Source organism: Hyperolius riggenbachi, chromosome 1 (genome assembly GCF_040937935.1).
Source record: "Hyperolius riggenbachi isolate aHypRig1 chromosome 1, aHypRig1.pri, whole genome shotgun sequence".
Lineage (NCBI taxonomy): Eukaryota > Metazoa > Chordata > Amphibia > Anura > Hyperoliidae > Hyperolius > Hyperolius riggenbachi.
In genome coordinates this window covers 300186512-300207571 of record NC_090646.1, presented here as the reverse complement: position 1 = coordinate 300207571, position 21060 = coordinate 300186512, and the positions used below count along the sequence as shown (strand labels likewise).

At 47.2% G+C, this 21060-nt stretch overlaps 1 protein-coding gene across 5 annotated transcripts in view; it reads right to left on the bottom strand.

The window, feature by feature from the left end:
* Nucleotides 1–201: 201 nt before the first annotated feature.
* Nucleotides 202–21060, bottom strand: part of IL12RB1 (interleukin 12 receptor subunit beta 1) — a 485568-nt gene continuing 464709 nt past the window's right edge. For all 5 annotated transcript variants that reach the window (XM_068233781.1, XM_068233782.1, XM_068233779.1 and 2 more), the window contains 2 exons: nt 12506–12581; nt 202–1484 (listed from right to left, as the gene is read on the bottom strand). In XM_068233781.1, the coding sequence (XP_068089882.1) occupies nt 1158–1484; nt 12506–12581 (403 nt within the window). In that variant the 3' untranslated portion in view covers nt 202–1157. The remainder of the gene's footprint in view (nt 1485–12505; nt 12582–21060) is intronic.

The window sequence follows — 21060 nt, the reverse complement described above, 5'->3', positions numbered from 1 at the left end:
GAAGTCATTATGGCAAATGGGCTTTCCTTTCCATAAAATGTGTATTTTCTATCTACGGTAGCATTGTTTATTTTAAAACTAAAGTGAATGGAAATGGAGAAATAGTGTATTTTTTATTTTTGTTCACTTTAAAATGCATAGAGAATAAAATACTTGCTAAAAAAAACACCCTAATTTGTCCTGAAAAAGTTCTAGATCATTTAGGTGTAATAAGTAGTGATACCGTTATCAGGGAATGAATGGGAGGAGCACTGAAATGTAAAAATTCCTCTGTGGGCTGAAGTGGATATATATATTTGTCAGCTGCTTACACAAGTGATAGCCCAGCATCACACCCAACAGTGGGGGACTCACCAGTGGTCTGGATGAACTGGTGACATGATCTAGCATATGTAGCGGAGATCCAAGACACTGCACTCGGAGTAGAGAGAGAGAGATGCGTCTAAGTCACAGGAGCCATAAGCCTAAGGTGAGAGTCCACATGTAGCTCAAGTGTGTATTGGTATTCCACATGTGATTGTGATGGTTTAATTGGAACCTTTTCTGTAAATAAAAAGCTGTGATGTTTTTATACAATGGAGGCTTCTGTTTGTCTGAAGTGATTGTGCTGGGGGCTGGGGCTCTGAAACTAAGTGGTTGCTTGTGGTGAGGGACAACCTAAACCTCCCATCTGCACAGCTAAATCCGGTCTCAATTTGGTGAGTCCCCAATTGTTGTGTGTGTGGTGGTGGGGTGGTACACCTATGTAAGCAGCAGACAAGTATATTTAGCAACAGACATATTTTTACACGACCTATCTGAGGGCCAACAGCATGGACTATTTACACGATACGTTATTTATATTTATTTGAACATTATGTAGTTGAAACAAAGGCACAGCACCTGCACTATTTTGTAACACCTGGTATAGCTATTTGTTATGCAATTAGTTTAGACTAAGCGTGGCATTGATTGTATTGTATTGCAACATTCCAAAAGTATTTTTTTAACACATACAGTTTTTCTTAAAGCATCAGGAAGAAGAAGATGACACTCCAGAACAGTGGCAATTTCTTATTTCGGGTTATGGCGTAAAGTGCTTGAAATTTCAAGGCTTGATCCATCCAAATAAAACCGTAGTAAAAATGTATATATATTTGATACATCAAGATAAATCACTATTCACAAATGCTCAGTAAGGAATGGTTTTCTTTTAAATTGTCGTCTTTTAGTTTATTGAACTCTGGTATCAAGGCTTCCTTTTCTGGTGTTATAACAACCACAACTTGTTTCCGGTATTCAGATTGTAGGTCATTCTCAAGCTCTGATTCAGCCATTTCAGAAATATCATTGTTAGGAATTATGCAAGTTGGATCCATTTGATTGCGCTCAGTGTCGCTAGCAATCATGCTGATGTACTTCATATCCAAACTGCTTTCTATTGTGAGGGTGTCCATTTGTTTGTTTTCAGAGCTGGTGTCAATCAAATGTTTTGGGTTTACAATCTAAAATATAAGAGCACAATAGTGTTGTTATTATTATGCTATTGACAATTCACTTTTTCTCCTTTTTTATATAATGTATTGAAGAAAATAGAACAATTCCATGAACCCCATGTTTACAAAATTTTCATAATACAAAACATAATCAACCCAAAAACCATTCCCCTCCCTCCTCCTCCTCCCAATCCAAACACTGCAATCATCACCATACCCAACCCATAGCATAACATACAAAAGGACTCCCAACCTACTAATACAGGGGTCCCCAAACTATTTTGGTCAAGGCCGGGTCAACATACTTCAAACTAATGGGGGGCCGGAGTATACATAATATGATGTAGAAAACATTACATTGAACCTAGATAGTGTAAACTATTACCTGTTAACATGCGCAACCCTTTTTGTTCCCTGCCACAACCGCCTTGTCGCTCACGGAAGAAGACGGACTCTCCACCCACCACCAGGTACTTTACACACTTGGGGGAGCACCAGGGGGAGGTGGGTTGCATGAGCCCAGTTCAAGGGTACCGGGTTCAACAGTGCCTGCTTCAAAGGTACCTGTGTTTAATGTACAAACTGTCTGTAATGAAAATGTGTCTGTACCTGTCACTGTCATTAAGGCATGTGTCAATGATGTGACGAATGTCAATTATTCTAATGCTAATGCTGTGGTGCTGCCAGGATTGTGGGCTCAGCGCTGGACTCTTCATTCAGTGCTGACCCCAGAAGTGAGAACCTTCAGCCGCTGACTTCATGTGACATGAGCCAGCTGGCTGGAACTGACAGCGCTGTATTCACAGCAAGCGCTACAAAGTGACCCAAGCCTGGAGGCGCTCAGGCAGCAAGTCTCTGAGCCCCTTGCTGACGGGGCTGCTTTCAAGGTGTACTGGGAAGGTGGGAGACTGTAAAGCAAGGCTGTGCAGCCCACTACCGGTAGATCACATGCGAACACCAAATGGCTTGTGGTCCCGAGTGCGTTCAGGGGACATGTGCTGAAATCCGCACATGGTAATCCTCTGACAGGGCACTCAGGTGTCCACAAGACACTTGCCTGTATTCGGAAACAATTTTATTGGCCCAGGATGAGCAGGGATGTAGCAAAATACTGCAAAGCATGTGCCATCTGTCAGGAGCTGGGAAGGTCCAGGGATTCCCGCGGGGTTCCCTTAGGTCCACAGCCACTTACCAGGAAACCCCTGCGAGGGCTGGCTGTTGACCTACCCAACCTACTGCCATTGTCAGCAGTCCTGGCAGACGCCACATCCGAACGCAGTGGCGCAAACGCCCTGTCCAGAAAGGTCCATGTCGAGTCAAACCTGGGGGTAGCGGACAGCGACCTGTCCAGGTGAACCGAGCCACAGGCTCCAATGAGTTATCCCGCCGTACCGGCAGCTCGAGACCCGGCAGCCAGATCAGCGGCAATGCCACACATCTTGTTGATGCCTGGCTGAGGCCTTTTCTCTTGGAGGGAGGTGTCACAGAACAGCCGTGAGAAACGCAGGCGAATCGGAAAGATTCACGCAGTCCATTTTCTATTCGCTTCCTAGTTAGATTTGTGCAGTCATTGCAGCAAACAGAATGACATTCCTTCTTTTAAAAGACAGTTTTTTTTCCTTTCGTCAAATGGCAGGAAGCCTTCAGCAGAGTGTCCCAGGCACCCAGCTGTGCTAAGGGCCCATCCATCAGATGAAGTCAGATAAGTAGCCTGACAGAACCAGTTTAGAGGAGGGAGAGTGAGACTCCCCGACCCCGATCACAGCAGGAAAGCCGACACGTCGCCTGCTGTTCTAGCTTCAAAGAGCCTTCACCTAGCACTGACCTGCTGTAATTCCTAGATGTATATAATATTCCATAAACTGCTGTATGTGTCATATTTCCTGTGTTGCCAGGCTGGCAGGCTCTCCAAACTCACAGAGCATGCCGGGCTTTGCCTGGCGCTGGTACTGGAAAAGTTTCAGAACCTTCTGAGGAAAGGGTTGCCAGTTAGACAGTTCAAAAGTGCCCTGATGATACCACAGGGGTCCTACCCCTAATGTTTGGTATCAGGGTGCTGGGTAAATCGGGACGGACCTGAAAATGTTAGTAAATCTGCCCTGACCTGTACGGTTCTGTGAGATAGAGCCCATATATGGTTAGATATGATTTTTGGTCCCCAGGGGAAGGGGGAGGACTCATCTCATGTTCTAAGGGGGTGTGCGGTTCCCGCCCTCACTCCCTCCTACTGGATCAGGGGTATAAGAATGGCAGAGGACCCAAAATCAATGTCCTCCATTTTGAAACATCATCCTGATTACATCCTTGCCAGCTTGAGGACATGCTGGCACCTGGCTTGTTTGGACTTTGCTACTGAACTGAACTGAACTGAAACCAAGAACTTTATGAGTTTTCCCAGAAGGACATATTTCCACGAACCTAAGTATTTTCTCCCTTTTATTTTCATACTGGCTATTAATGTTTCTATAATTGTTGATTTTAATGATTTTCTGTATATATTAATTATTTATATTGCGTTTTAATAAACAACGCTAACGCCATTTGTTTATTCAGCTACCCTGCTATTCAGCCGCACAAACTGAACCCCGACTTCTGAAGAGTCACTACTATTATTGCTAGCTAGACAGAATAGAGTGTGTTTAACCATTTTTATTTGCAGGTCTAGACTCAGCCAGTCAGTGGGTGCCTCTGTCCCATGATAACAGAAGTGGTGGCAGTTATACCCTGAAATAGTGTGTAATTTGTAATTACCGTAACTCACAGGTTCCCTTCTAGTCGGTCTGCTGCCAAAATTCCAGCGGTTTCTGTGCACCGATTGCGACCACAGATTTTCATGGTCTGTGTGCTGAAACCGATTGGAAGGCATTTTGCGGTCCGGCCACTAGGGGCCCTGTGACAGACACACATCTCCGAATTATTAGATTCAGCACATGTGCCGTGCACATGTACATGGGTCAACTTTCAGTACATGTGCCATTCAGTACATGTGTCAACTTTCCCAAATTCAAAGCCGAAATTAGATTGCTGCCATTGTCACACACCACGTTGCCGATCTCCAGTTGGTGCGGGGTCAGCCACTGATCCACCTGTTTGTTCAGAGCAGCCAGGAGAGCTGCTCCAGTGTGACTCTCCACTTTGAGGCAAGACAAGTCTAAGATGGCATGACACCGCCGTACCTTGCATGCAGCATAGGCCCTGGGGAGCTGGGGCTGTGTAGCTGGAGAGAAAATTGCAGCACCAGTAGAGTTGAACTGCCACTCAGCCAAGGAGGAGGAGGAGGAGGATGACAGTGAAGAGGATGCAGCAGGAGGAGAGGAGGTGACAGTAGGCCTGCTGCTCCTCCACAGCTTGATCCACCGCTCTACGCACGGCAGGAAGAAAGCATATGGGATCAAGTCGCTGATGGCGCCTTCACTGCGACTCACCATGAGCCTGCAGGCATTTCGCATGAGTGTCCAGTACTTCTGCCAGAACATCCCCAGCTCCCCAGAGCATGTCCTTTGACTGTAGTTGTAGAGATACTGTTTGACGGCTTTCTCCTGTTGTAGCAGGAGGTTGAACATCAGGAGCGTTGAATCCCAGCGAGTCGGGCTATCGCAAATCAAGCGTCTCACCGGCAAGTTGTTTCTCCGCTGAATATCGGCAAAGCATGCCATGGCCGTGTAAGACCGCCTGAAATGCCCACACACCTTCCTGGACTGCTTTAGGACGTCCTGTAGGCCTGGGTAATTAGACCCAAATCTCTGATTTATGAGATTCAGCACATGTGCCATGCAGGGTACATTTGTCAACTTTCCCAAACTCAAAGCCGAAATGAGATTGCTGCCATTGTCACACACCATGTTGCCGATCTAGTTGGTGCGGGGTCAGCCACTGATCCACCTGTTTGTTCAGAGCAGCCAGGAGAGCTGGTCCAGTGTAACTCTCCGATTTGAGGCAAGACATGTCTAAGATGGCGTGACACCGTCGTACCTGGCATGCAGCATAGTCCCTGGGGAGCTGGGGCTGTGTAGCTGGAGAGAAGATCGCAGCACCAGTAGAGTTGAACTGGCACTTAGCCAAGGAGGAGGAGGACGAAGACGGCAAAGAGGATGTAGCAGGAGGAGAGGAGGTGGCAGCAGGCCTGTCTGCAAGCAGTGGAGGTGTCACAACTAGGTCCGCTGCACAGCCACGTACTCCCTGCTTGCCAGCAGTCACCAGGTTGACCCAATGGGCTGTGTAAGTAATTTACCTGCCCAGACCGTGCTTGGCAGACTAGGCATCCGTGGTCAGATGCAGGGTTGCTCGTAAACTACGCCAGCGCGAATCTACGCGTCGTAGTACGCAACTACGCATTTACCCATAGGCGAAGTTTAAGAACTACACGTACGCATTTCTGCGTAGTCGTAGTCCCGCTATGCGAAGCTTCACCCGCTACGCGTAGTTGACGTATGTATTGCGAAGTCAACTACGCGTGCGGTAACTGCATCTATATGGATCATTGCGCATGCGCAGAAATATTATTGCCCTTTTATACGCATACAATTCCGCATTGGAAGGTGCAATGTACGCTTATATTAGTTTATATTTGCAAATAGGTTGAAGATTATTGCGGAAATTTTTCCGCATACGGGCATAAGCGGTTGCATCAATTACGCTTCGCACTGCGCGAAACTTGCGTATTTTAACACGTAGTCTACGGAATGCAAACGTAGTGAAGTTTCTGATTACATAGCCATAGATTGTGTAGCGTATTTGCATAAAACTACGCGTAGTTCCAGTGTAGCGAAGTTGGCTGACTACGACCATCCCTGGTCAGATGGACCCTTGACCCAACGCTGTGTGCCAGAGATGACAACACTTGCCTTTCACTTCACGGTACAGTTTGGGTATCGCCTTTTTGGAGAAGTCCACCAGTTGGTATGGTAACAGCTGGCAAGCTAACAGTTCCGCCACATCAGCTGTCAGATGCCGGGCAAGGGGGTGACTGCCAGACATTGGCTTCTTCGCTCAAAGATTGCCCTCACGGACACCTGGCTGCTGCTGTGTGCAGAGGAGCAGGAACCACTCAAGATGAGAGGTGGAGTGGAGGAGGGTGGCTGTGATTGTGAAGGTGCAAGGGAGAAAGCAGCTGAAGATGATGCACCTGAAGGAGGAAGAGGAGAAGGAGGGTGGCTTTTCTTTTGTGTGCTGCTTTTCCTCAGGTGGACTTCCCATTGCAGTTTGTGCCTTTTCTCCATGTGCCTTCGTAAGGCAGTTGTCCCTACGCGGCTGTTGGTTTTTCACGGGTCAATTTTTGGCGGCAGAGAGAACAGATGGCATTGCTCTGATCTGAGGCAGACACGAAAAAATTTCCACACCGCTGAGCTCAGGGGTGTGGGCACTATGGTGGCTTCAGCAGCTGACGTTGAAGGGCATGTTGGCTGGCTGTCCATAGGTGGCAATACAGGGAGCTGGACACTGCCACCAGCTGTTTCTGATGACGAGCTCCCCCTGATTCTTTCAGGAACTCGTCTCCTCCTACTCCTCTCTGACTCCCCCTCTGAACTGTCCCCTTGGTCATCTTGTCTATTAGGATCCCACGTGGCATCCGTATCATCATAACCATCATAATCATCCTCCCCAGCTTCGCTTGCCTTAGACACCTCATAAACTGCACCAACAGCAGGTACTTCATCATCCTCCTCCTCACACGTTACATCCATAGTGTCGCCTAACTCAGACATATGAGGTGCTGTAACTTGCTTAGCACCTTCATCTTGTAACAATAATGGCTGTGAATCAGTTAATTCCCCACCAAATAACTCCTGCGAAGTGTCAAATGCAGCGGATGTGGTGCTTGTAGTAGCGCTGGTGGCTGCGGAAGATGAGATGTTCTGTGTTAAATAGTCAACCACGTCCTGACAATCTTGGGAGTTGATGGGACATACCTTCTTCTGAGCACTATACTTTGGGCCAGGGCCGCACAAAATCACGTTAGCATGACCTCGAACAGACCTGCCGGGTGGCCTGCCTCTGGGTCTGCCTCTGGCTCTGGCTCTGCCTCTGCCTGTTGTTTTGTCTATATCGGGAGGGGGGGATGAAGTTAAAGGTATGCACTGACTTGACTAATACAATGTGCAGTCACACAGGTGCAGTGAAAGGTATTACAATACAATGTGCAGCTTTCACACAGGTGCAGTTAACAGGTATGCACGGACTGGTATATTACACAGTGTGCGGTCACACAGGTACTGTGAACAATTATGCAATGGCTAGTATTACAAATGTGCAGCTGTCACACACACAGGTACCGTGAACAGGTGCAGTAACTGGTATATAATATAACACTGCTTGCGGTCACGTAGGTAGGTGCACTACTGAACAGGTATGCAGTGATTGGTATTACAAATGTGCAGCTGTCACACCAACAGGTACCGTGAACAGGTGCAGTGACACTGCGTGCACTCACGTAGGTAGGTAGGTGCACTGAACAGGTGAGTATGCAGTGATTGGTATTACAAATGTGCAGCTTTCACACACACAGGTACCGTCAACAGGTGCAGTGACACTGCGTGCGCTCACATAGGTAGGTAGGTGCACTGAACAGGTGGGTAGGCAGTGATTGGTATTACAAATGTGCAGCTGTCACACACACAGGTACCATCAACAGGTGCAGTGACACTGCTTGCGCTGACGTAGGTAGGTAGGTGCACTGAACAGGTGGGTATGCAGTGATTGGTATTACAAATGTACAGCTGTCACACACACAGGTAGTCACTGAATGTGCTGGTCCTGGCAGTGGCATAGTAGGAATTACCAAGGGGCCAAAGTCCAGCAGCCTCGACTGACTGACAGGGCTGTATATGCAACACAAGTGTCTGTGGGACACACACACACACAAAAAATAAAAATAGATCACAAGAACAACATTAGCTCTCAAAAGAGCTGTTGAGGATGAGGAGTACTTATTAGCAATACGTATCAACAAGAAGGAGCAACCTAACAAGCCTAACACAAGGGCCTAACTAAGCTTTCCCTATGTCAGCAGGTTCTCTCCCTTATCTAATTACTGCAGATACACGAGTGAGTGAAAAGGCTGACGCTGCCTGCGTTTTATAAGGGGGGCCCCAGGAGGAAGTGTAGCCTGATTGGCTACCCTGTTTCTGCTGACTGTGATGTATGTAGTACAGGGGGCAGGTCGAACTCACATATAGTTCACGGTTCACCGCGAATGCGAACCACCGAAGTTTTCGCGAATAAGTTTGCGGCCGAACCGTTTGGGCCATCTCTAGTTGTCTACATGTGTGCTGGTCTTCCTGCAACTAAGTTTCTCTTGATACAGGATGCAGATCGCATCAGTTCTGTCAGCAGCAGACACAGAAATATTACCACACTAAAGAGCCTAGTTGAGGTGGTATAGTACCACTAGAAGAGACGGGGTGTGGTGTCTGGTTGACCCCAGGTGAAGCCACACCCTGCTGTTTGCCTCCTGTCCCCATAACCTTTCCCTGCTTCCTATCCTTTTTTCCCTCTTCGAGGCTTGGTCTCTTGCTCTGAACTTTCCTCCACTTGTTCCTCTCTTGTGGGCACCCATGAGACATTCATCACCACATCATAATCACCCTCATCATCATTTACAGCTTCAAGCTCACAGTAGGCAACAACGGCAGGGATATTACACCATGTGGTGGCCTGTCGCCTGATTGTCTGCCTTGCACCTCTTTCTTATCTGATGGCAAGAACATTTGCGAGCGGTAGTGTTGTGATGCGTGCACTCCTAACTGCATGCTCTTTTCAAAGTTACGCACGCTTCTTTCATCAGCCACGCAATGTGAAGTAGCGCGATCATGATACTTCACTAGCGTGGCCGCTACTACATGAATTAACATAGTAACGCCGCACTACTGAAGTATCGCGATCGTGCTACTTGACATCACACAGCAGATGAAAGGAGCAAGCATAATTTAGAAAGGAGCACACAGACATGGCACCACAACTTGTAGCATGCGCATGCTGATTTTTTTTTAACTCACGCTTAGCAGCGCAGCTTAAAGGAAACCTTAACTGAGAGGGATATGGATGTTTCCTTTTAAACAATACCAGTTGCTTGGCACTCCTGATGATCTCTTTTGCTGCAGTAGCGGCTGAATCGCACACCTGAAACAAGCATGCAGCTAATCCAGTCTGACTTCACTCAGAGCACCTGATCCGCATGCTTGTTCAGGGGCTGTGGCTAAAATTATTAGAGACACAGGATCAGCAGGGGAGTCAGGCAACTGGTATTATTTTTAAAGGAAAAATCCATACCCTTCTCAGTTTAGGTTCCCTACATTGTAACATTGTAACATTGTCGCTCCTCTCCCAACACTGACTACAGGCAGAGCGAAAATGGCCCTGCCCTTAATGGCGGAGGTGGGGGGGTGGGGGGGAGAGTGGCCCAGGTGGTGATCCGGTCTGATTACTTAACAGTGGATGAAATAAACAAATACCTTCACATAAACTTCACAAATCAGGATAGATAGCACCTTTGATTGTAAAAGTAGAGAAACAGAGTTCACTAAGCCTATATAAATCTTTCAATCGGCAAATATTTATTGAAGCTGCCTGGAGGTTAAGGGACATCTCGCGGAGGCTGCAACAGGACAGGTAATGTATAACAGGTATTTTGCACTGATAGGGGGCAAAATTGCTTTCTAAATACTGACAGATTTCAGCTAGTTTATTGACTTTCCATACCTTGTTGCATCTCCGGTTTTTCATGTGTTCAGCAATTATTCCGTGTTATTAATGTTTTATTTCTTTGTATGCGCTGATTGTGATTACTTGGGTTGTTACTGAGATCTGATGTAAATTTTCTGTCACTAGCCCCATTAGAAATATATTTACTAAGCAAAATATTGGTGTGTTCAATACCTATTTCCCCCACTGTAAATGACTGTGAACATTAGTAGCAAAGAAAAAGAGTCTCATCTTTTTATTTTCAGTTATATAGCTTTGCTTATAACATTTCATCATTTTATGATATTTGCAATTACAAACTACACACTGTATTTTAAACTATGAAACAGAGCAGAGCTATTGACCCTTTGAACTCCCCTGCGGTAAAAGCTTATCTCAAGCTGTGTCTAACGGTTTCTTTGTTGTATAAGTGCTTCAGAAAATAGGACTGTCTCCGATCCAAGTTGGGTCAGAGAGCTCAGAGAAGCTCTTTTGCATTGATAACAACTAAGGTTTCTTAACTCTTGTTGTACTGGAAACAATGTCAGACTCGGTTCTTTGCTACTAATGTTCTATTTCTTAGCTGTACTACACATACAATTCATTATATCATACATTTATTTCCACTTAAAATTCCCTTCAAGAAAAAAATGATTGAAAACTCTGAGAAAATTGCTTGGGTCTCTATATCAAGAAATTGACAATCTATCCTACACCATTCAATTTTCATAAAAATTGATGTAATAGATAGCGGAGAGGCCGCGGCGGCGGTGAGCGGCATGGTGGCCATATCCGCGTCCCAGCCGGCGGCCTCCGCCGCGCAGTTACATGTTGGAGCTTTTCCTGGTCCTTCAGTTGCACATAGACTGAGGGCTGCGTGTGCCAGGCGACAGGACCTTTATGCAAGTAGAAGGGGAGTCAGCTGATCAGCCGGTCAGCTGACTCCAGTAGTGCTCCGGATTGGCTGAGTGACTGGGGCGGCGCTGTGGATCGCTCTGAGTATATATAGGACCTGTCTGTCAGTTGCTCTTTGTCTGCTGTTGCAAATGCTACGTGTTAGCACTCAGACCCTAGTCAGATCCGAAAGTGTGCTAGAACCAGCAGGAGCTGGGGATCCACACTTAGCCAGATTCTGTTGATAGCTTAAAGTACTCAATTGAATTGTATTATTTGTTATGACCCTCTGCTAGCCTTGACTACTCTTCTGCCTCCTGATTCTGTGTCTATGCCTATCTGATCTTGTTGCCGACTCAGCTTATACCTCACTCTGATTCAGTCTTCTGTCTTTGTACCGTATCTGTCCGTGTGTTGCCGATCCTGCTTGTCTGACTCTTCTACCCTCACCAGTGAGATTAGTTCTGGTGAGTTACATAGTTATTTTGGTTGAAAAAAGACATACGTCCATCGAGTTCAACCAGTATAAAGTACAACACCAGCCTGCTCCCTCACATATCCCTGTTGATCCAGAGGAAGGCGAAAAAAGGGATTCACAGTTTAGTAATCACCTGCTTCTCAGGTGGATAGCTGCAGTACAGTCTTAATCACCTGCTCCTCAGGTTGATAGCTGCAGTACAGTCTTAATCACCTGCTTCTCAGGTTGATAGTTGCAGTACAGTCTTAAACACCTAATCCTCAGGTTGATAGCTACAGTACTATCTGAATCACCCGCTCCTCGGGTGATAAGCTACATTCCGTTCTTCTGTGTATCACCCGCTCCTCGGGTGAACCGATCACTAGTTCCTCTGTGTCTCCAGCCTGCTGGAGTACTGATTCCAGTGTTCTATAGAGATACCTCCCTCTACCAGCTCCTCTGGAATAGTGGGTATCTCTATCTATATTTACTGTGGCACCAAACACTTATCTTACACCTGGTTGTCCTGTGTCTTGCTATACTTGCATTATTGGTGATTCTGCAGATCACCACATAATCAGGTATAACATCTGTAATATTGGTGATACTGCAGATCACCAATAATCAGAAAATCTGTTCTTGCTGACACCAATCGTTACAATTGAAATCCACCACTCTCAATCAAAGAAAAACAGGATATTTGAACTGGAATGAATGAAAAAAAAGCTTTAGATTTTTCTGCACAACTGATCGTTTTTATCAAATTGCCATAAAATTGGATCATTTTATTGTATTGTGTGTGGCCACCTTGCTTGTGTGTGGCCACAACTTGCTTCTATTTTAGACTGGAAATTGAAGGAATTGAAGGCAAGGAGGCCAATTATAACACAAGTAACTTTTTCTAATAAATTAACTTAGTAAGACTTTAAGACTTTAGTAAGACATTTTTTTGTATGACAGCACTGATATTTTAAAGACATATCCCACATATGGTACTTACATTTTTGTTGTCACTGGAAACAAATATTGTTGCATTTGAAGGATCAGGAATATTTGGGAATAAATACATTCTGAGCCTGAAAAAAAATAATTGAAACATCATTAACAGAGTTTTGACAGTCACAAACACTAATTGATCCAACTTAGAGATGAAACAGTTAACCATAAGTAGACTTAAAAAAAGAAATTAACATCTCTATTTGGGATATTGCTTAGTCAAAACTGCAAAGTGCAATGGCATACTATAAGTTCCTGGATAAAATTCATTTTAGTAATTTGGACATAAATTACTAAGACTAAGGATGACGTTTGGCTCCCTTTGGGACATCATCCTGATAGCTGCCAAACTCCTGAATGCAGGCCCCAGTCGGGGGTCTAGGAACACAGGCTTCAAACTTCTGGCAAGAAAAATTAAAGCAGTACTCTGCAAAGTCAGTACTATAAACAACATAACAGCAGTTATTCACAATCTAATACAGGCTTCAGATCTAGCCTTAATTACGGAGGCATTCTCGGACCAGAACTTTGCACCCACTCTGGAAGCTGCTGGGCCAGCAAACTACTCAGTGTTAAACTGCGAGAGGCAAAACTGCAAGGGAGGAGGGGTAGCTCTATGCTTTAAATCCAGTTTGAACATCAAACCCTTCGCTGTAGGCCCCACCCATTCTTTTGAATTTCTGGCAGCTCAACTCTCATCTGAAAAAAACAAACATATTGCTTGTCTACTGCCCTCCTGGTGATGGCTCAGCCGTTCTCAAGAAAATACCAGAACTTGTATCTTGCATAACATTTAAAGGGAACCAGAGAGGAAGGAGACTTAAAAAAGAAAAAGATTTCATACATACCTGGGGCTTCCTCCAGCCCCATAAGCCTGGATCGCTCCCACGCCGCAATCCTCCGCTTCCTGGATCCGCCGGTACCGGGTCCCGTCACTTCCGGCGGACGCGGCCAATTGTCCGCATGATCAGGGGCTCCCTCCATATCCTTACGTGTGCGGCTGCGCATTATGCAGCCGCATGCGTAAGGGTATGCCGGGAGCCTCTGTGATGCGGACAATTGGCCGCGTTCTTCCGCCGACTGGACGACTGGCTGAAAGTACGGGACCCGGTACCGGCGGATCCAGGAAGCGGAGGACGGTGGCATGGGAGTGATCCAGGCTTATGGGGCTGGAGGAAGCTGGAAGACCAAACCTCCCAGCTGCTCCTAGTCAGAGGGAGATTACATATCACATCTCAGTTTAACGATTTGTGTCGCAAACCGACAGCAATTGCGTTTTGGCCGACTAGGCGTCGCCTGGCGTCACAGTGATGGTCAGAGCAGATGTTTGCTTGTTTCTGGTCTGGATTTGGATGACAAGGTTCTGGATAGTGTCAGTTGTTGCACATTAGCAACAACATTATCCTGGCGACTAGTATGGGATCCAGGACTGGCATGTATAGGGAGAAAGGTGGGCCTTGCACGTCACTCCTCCAAGTCCAGCCTGAGTCTGGCAGAGAGGTAAAGATGGGCCGAACCTCCGATTTTTGGTTCTCGAACTTCGCGGAAGGTTCGGTTTGCGCGAACTTTTGCGAACCGCAATAGACTTCAATGGGGAGGCGAACTTGGAAAACTAGAAACACTTATGCTGACCAGAAAAGTGATGGGAAAGATGTTTCAAGGGGTCCAACACCTGGACCCCCAGTTGGAGGAGTGGGATACATGCCAAAAGTCCCAGGGAAAAATCTGGATTTGACGCAAAGCAGCGTTTTATGGGCAGAAATCCCATTGAATGCTAAATTGCAGGCCTAACGTGCTTTAAAACATCTTGCATGTGTATAGATCAATCAGGTATTGTAATTAGTGCACTGACACACCAAACTCGCTGTGTAATGCACTGCAACCAGCTGTTTGTGTAGTGACGGCCATGCTGGACTACTGCGCAACATGGCAAGATTGCTCACTCAGTGATGTCAGGTAATGTGTGACTGCCATATCAACTTTCCATGGCATTGTTAAAAAGCTTACGGTTTTTTTTTTAATTACATTTTCTACTTGCTGTGTACTTGTTCAGTACCGCTACAATGAGAATCCTATGGAGGGCAAGTCTGCCATTGTGACCCCGGGTAATGGCCGGGAAATGAGGGTTTGAATCCAGTGTGGAGCCTGAGAAACGGCTACCACTACACATCCAAGGAGGGCAGCAGGCAGGCATGCCCGTCCCAAAGTAGTGACCAAAAATAACAATACAGGAGGAGGACTTTCGAGGCCCTGCTGTGTATTTGAAATGAATTAACCTTAAAGAGACTCCGTAACAAAAATTGCATCCTGTTTTTTATCATCCTACAAGTTCCAAAAGCTATTCGAATGTGTTCTGGCTTACTGCAGCACTTTGTACTATCACAGTCTCTGTAATAAATCAACTTATCTCTCTCTTGTCAGACTTGTCAGCCTGTGTCTGGAAGGCTGCCAAGTTCTTCAGTGTTGTGGTTCTGCTATGAACTCCCCCTTCCAGGCCCCTATATACACACTGCCTGTGTGTTATTTAGATTAGAGCAGCTTCTCTCTTCTCTCTTATCTTTTACAAGCTGGATAAATCGTCCTCTGAGCTGGCTGGGCTTTCACATAGTGAGAAATTACAGACAAGGGCAAAGCTGTTTGCAGGAAGAAAAGAGCAGCCTGAAACTTCAGTGCATGAGAGATGCAGGGGGAAAGAAACACACAAATGATCTCTTGAGATTCAAAAGGAAGGCTGTATACAGCCTGCTTGTGTATGGATGTATTTTCTATGTGTGGACATACTGTACATCAACCTACTTCCTGTTTTGGTGGCCATTTTGTTTGTTTATAAACAAACTTTTTAAAACTGTTTTTAACCACTTTTAATGCGGCGAGGAGCGGCGAAATTGTGACAGAGGGTAATAGGAGATGTCCCCTAACGCACTGGTATGTTTACTTTTGTGCGATTTTAACAATACAGATTCTCTTTAAATCCTTTAACGAGAACCAGTTATGGCAGGCAAAGAGGTCACCACATTCCTTTCACGAGAATCCTATGGAGGCGGGCAAGTCTGCCATTGTGACCCCGGGTAATGGCCGGGGAATGAGGGTTTGAATCCGGTGTGGAGCTTGAGAAACGGCTACCACTACACATCCAAGGAGAGCAGCAGGCAGGCATGCCCGTCCAGAGGTAGTGACCAAAAATAACAATACAGGAGGAGGACTTTCGAGGCCCTGCTGTGTATTTGAAATTAATTAACTTTAAATACTTTAACGAGAACCAGTTATGGCGGGCAATTGTTATATGGTTAGCAGTCCAAAAGATTTCCTTTCACGACAATCATATGCAGGCCAAGTCTGCAATCCATTGAAGTCTAAGGTATGCACTGCCTGCCAGGTGTAATACAATGTGCAGTCACAGATGCTGTGAAAGGTATGCAGTGACTGCAAACAGCCGTTTGTGTAGCGACGGCCGTGCTGGACTGGTGCATCCATGACGAGAGTGCAGGTGATGTTGGCTTTCCAGACCATATGGTCGCCCGGCTGATGTAGCTGAATGACAGAACAGTGACTGTCCAGCTGATCAAATTTGGTCTGACCACAATGAAGCAACGACCTTATTATCTTTGGTGTGCCAACCCCCGAGGCACTCATATAGCCGGCGGTCATTGCTTCATTGTGATACACAAGCCCCTTCACCGCGGCAAGGTAATGATCTCGAAGGGGGATGGGCACATGTACATGCCTTTTGTTTAGTTGTTGCAGCCGCCCGCAGTGCAGCCAGAAAAATTAGGTAGGCATGTAGACGCCCCAGAGCAATTATTGTAAGGAATCCGCCTGGAGTCCTGGACCCTGTTGATGGTGGCGGAGAAGGCATTCAAGTGGCTGGCGATCAGAGGTGCTGTGTGGGGAGCGACTTAGTCTTGAGGCAGGCAGCCAGCAGTCATACGGCGTGCAGGCAGAGATGCTGTGTGTGGGGAGCGACTTAGTCTTGGGGCAGGCAGCCAGTCACACGGCGTGCAGGCAGAGATGCTGTGTGTGGGGACTGACTTAGTCTTGGGGCGGGCAGTAGCCCTCCGGGATCCATGCCTCATTCATTTTGACAAAGGTGAGGTACTGAACACTTTTGTGACTTAGGCGACTTCTCTTCTCAGTGACAATGCCTCCAGCTGCACTGAAGGTCCTTTCTGACAGGACGCTTGCGGCAGGGCAAGAGAGGAGTTGGATGGCAAATTGGGACAGCTCTGGCCACAGGTCAAGCCTGCGCACTCAGTAGTCCAAGGGTTCATCATCGTCGCTGCTCACAGTGTCTACAGTACATCCACACTTAAGGCCAGGTAGTCGGCTACCTGCCGGTCCAGGTGTTGGTGGAGGGTGGATCCCAAAGGGCCACGGCAAGGCGTTGGACTAAAGAATGTCCGCATGTCCGACATCACCCCGAGATTGCTGGAGCGTCCTGTCCTTTCCTGCGTGGACTTGGGAGGAGGAGGATTACTGCCAGTGGTACCTTTATTGCGTTGTACTGTCATATCACCCTTAAACGCATTGTAAAGCATCATTGACAGCTTGTTCTGCAAGTGCTGCATCCTTTCCGCCTTGTGTTGAGTTGGTAACAGGTCTGCCACTTTGTGCCTGTACCAAGGGTCTAGTAGCGCGGCCACCCAGTACAGGTCATTCCCCTTGAGTTTTTTGATACGGGGGTCCCTCAACAGGCTGGACAACATGAAAGAGGCCATCTGCACAAAGTTGGATCTAGACGTACTCTCCATCTCCTCTTGCTCTTCCTGAGTGATGTCATGCAACTCCTCTTCCTCCCCCCAGCCACGAATAATACCACGGGAACGTGGAGCAGCACAAGCCCCCTGCGACGGCTGCTGTGGTTGTTCTTCTGCCGCCGCCTGTTCCTCCTCCACATAAACACCTTCCTCGTCATCATCCGAGTCTGACTCCTCTTGTTCGCCACACGACTCCTCTTCTTCCTCCTCCTCCTCCCCCTTCTGTGCTGCCGCAGGTGTTGAGGAAACATTTGGTTCAGATGAAAATTGCTCCCACAACTCTCCCTGCCGTAACTGTTCCTCGCCAAGCTCCTCCACAGCTTCATCCGCCACTCTACGCACGCAGAGCCGGATCTTCAACCAGGCACTACAAGCTCCTGCTTAGGGCCCCATTCAGGTTCAAAGGGCCCTTGTCTGCATGTAATTTATTGTCCTTAGATCATGCCTGCTGCTGCTCAGCTAAGAGGCCCCAGAGTGTAATCAATCATGGGCAGCAGAGTGTCTCGATTACTTACCTGCAGCATCGGCTATCAGTTTCCGTAAGGCTGAGCATCGGGTTACCATGGTAACCAGACGCTCTCCACTCCAGCCAGTACCACGTGACTCAAGTCAGCATGCTCACTGTGGCTGGGAGAGGCTGCCCCACTTCTGATGTGTGCACGCATCTTACTGTGCACTGCAGGGAGGTCCCAGGCAGGGAGGATGTGAAACATCAGGTTTCCTTCCCTGAGTCAGAAGCACATAACTCCTTCTCATGGCGTCTCCCTCCAGCTCCAGCTAATGCTAAGGAGAGACGAGAGGCAGCTGTGCCCGCCCATCCCCACAACAAAACACATGGCAAGCAGCAGGAGAGAGATGGTTGATCCCCACAAAATTGTACAGGCAGGGCAGGGGCACTGATAGTAGTGTTGTCCGGATCATGAACGATTCGGATCTTTGATCCGAATCTATTTTGTGAGTCGAATCATCCGAATCATCAAAATGAGTGATTCGGATCGCAAAAGGGGCGGGGCCAGGAGCAACACGCCCCCTCTCAGCGGGCAGCGGGGTCCTGGAAGCAGAGATCAGAGATGGATCGCTCTGTTGCAGGGGAGCCAGCCTTGCAGGGAGACAGGTAGATGAGAGAGAGGGGACATGGGTGCCACTGCCAGATATGTGTAGAGCACACATACTGGCTATAACGTGCTGCTGATTATAGGCTGTCTGTTCCCTAGTTGTGCACAGTGAACACATTGGAAGCTTTTGGCTCGGCTCAGCACAGCTCAGTAACTTGGCAGGCACTGTGATTGCAGCGCAATATGATTCTCCTGCACTCGCTCTAAACAGCTGCACTTTACTTCTGGGAATGCTTTGGGGAATGCTTTCTTTCACTGTGCGACGTTTGCATTCAAAGTATACAGATGAGCATATAGGTGAAATACATGTAAAGCATATGATTGCAGCATGTGGGTATTGTGTGCAAGCAAACATTTCTGCTCTCTGCTCGTCCCTCCTCCCTTCTCTGTCCACTCCCTGCCCTCTGCCCATCTTCTCCCCTTCTCTGTGTGTCCACCCCCCTCCCCTTCTCCTGTCCACAGCAGGGAAAGACCTGTCCTGCTGTTCATTTTACCCCCGAATGCTTCGTTAGTAAAATGATCAGAGATTTGGATCAAAGATCCGGATCTTTTCAATGATCCGATTCGAATCATCCGGATCATTGAAAAGATCTGAACTTCCCATCTCTAACTGATAGCACAGGAGGAGGACACAGTGACAACTAAGTCAGGAAGTCAGGACAGAAATCCCTCCACCATGCCCCCTGCTGCAGAGGCTGTGTGACTGTGTGACCTCTGAGGGACCTCAGCTCAGCCAGACACAGGTAATAAAGTGCAGAAGATAAGCTGCACACACAGTAATAATCAGTGGAGCTGCTCATTCTGATGTTGTGTGATTCCTGACAGAGCTTTCCTGTGTTTAGCCTGTGTTTGTAAGTGGCATTTTCTATATAAAGGTGCCCATACATTAAATGATGACTGGGCAGATCGACCAAGAGACAGATCTCTGTCTGACCGAATCTGATCTAGAGAGATCTGTGGCTGCCCATACACCGCAGGCCGATTCCCGAGAGATAGAAATTAGCATGAAATCGCTTGGGAATCAGCATTGTGATGCCGCCTCCATCGTTGCCCCAATAATGTGAATGTGCACCCCATGCAATTAATACTGTCCACTCGGTCCCGCCGTGGCACATTCCTCTTCAGCATTGTGGATGGACTTCCGACGTTAAGCATGTGGGTTGTGTGATGTCACACGTGCTGCGTGCTCTACAGAGGCCAGCGGCAATGCGGAGGATGCATGGGGACCATGGCAGGAGACAGAGGTTAGGTAAAGTATTAATTATATGGGTGGGGAGCACATTCACATTATGGGAAAGATAGCTGGTGGTTCTATCGTGTTTCCCACTCATCCCAATCACACATTGTTACTGCCACGCATTCCATCGACCACTTCATCTCTACATCTTGCAGCATGTCCAATCGCTACATCTGACCGATTTTGGAATATAATTGGTCAAATCGAGCATGTTTGTGGCGGCACCAATTTTTATGCTTGATCGGTCGCCAAGTGGAGTGATACCCTGAATCTCTCCCTGAAATTCCTGTTGTGTAATCTACAGATGTTGGCTTTATGTGCATCATTATTGAATATGGTTATTGGAGTGCTATCTTTTACACCAATACAATATTCCATGAAAAAATACATTTTTTTTTCAAATCTGGCATGCTTTTAAATTGTACCTGGCACTAGTGGTATACAAGCATTAAAAATTCAATAAAATTTACACAGTCCCCCCGTAGTATATGAGGTTTGCTCTGTGTCTGGTCCCATCCATTCTCCCGCTGTCCACCTAGCACGTGCGCGCAGCACCCGCTGCATATATGCTTGGTTGTATTACCATGGTTGGGAGTGCTCTGCGCATGCGCAGTTACAAGCCTTGAAGACCCGCACAGGTGCCAAACACTTCTGATCATACTAAGGCGACCAAGCACATACAAGGCCAGGGCAGTGCATGCGTAGTAGCCCCCAACTACTGGGGTGGAAAGCAGAGGAACAGATGGGACTGGACACACATTGAGGGAGTCCATGGTCTACAGGGGCTGGAGGAAGCCAAAGGTGAGTATAAATGTTTGTGTACTACTTGCCTTATGTATCAGTGCATAGTTGACTTGTGTGTGTATATAGAGAACTGTGTAAGGGGTTTTGCTGGGATTGTGAATTGGTTTGTTTGTCTTACGCCTTGTGGAAATAGGTAGTGCATTTTTTTAATTGCCTGCATTTGTCAATTGGGGCACCTGGTGCCTGCGTCCATCTATTAGAGACACACAGTGACTTAATTTTTCTATTGGGGACACATTTTGGATGCATTTGTTGATTGGCACACACAGTGACTATTTGCCAACTGCGGCACATGGTGGCTGCATTTGTCGATTGGGGGCGCACAGTGTGGGGGGCCCAAATCTGCTAGTTTGCTTAGGGCCCTATTTGGCCTTAATCCGGCTCTGTACGCACGCCACGCTCCAGGAAGTAAGCATAGGGGATCAAGTCGCCGATGGTGCCTTCGCTGCGACTCACCAGGTTGGTCACCTCATCAAACGGCTTCATGAGCCTGCATGCATTTCGCATCAGTGTCCAGTTGTTGGGCCACAACATCCCCATCTCCCCAGATTGTGTCTCCTGGTCTAGCAGGCAAGAGAACATGAGCAGGGTCGAATTCCAGCGACTCGGGCTATCACATATCAGGCGTCTCACCGGCAAGTTGTTTCTC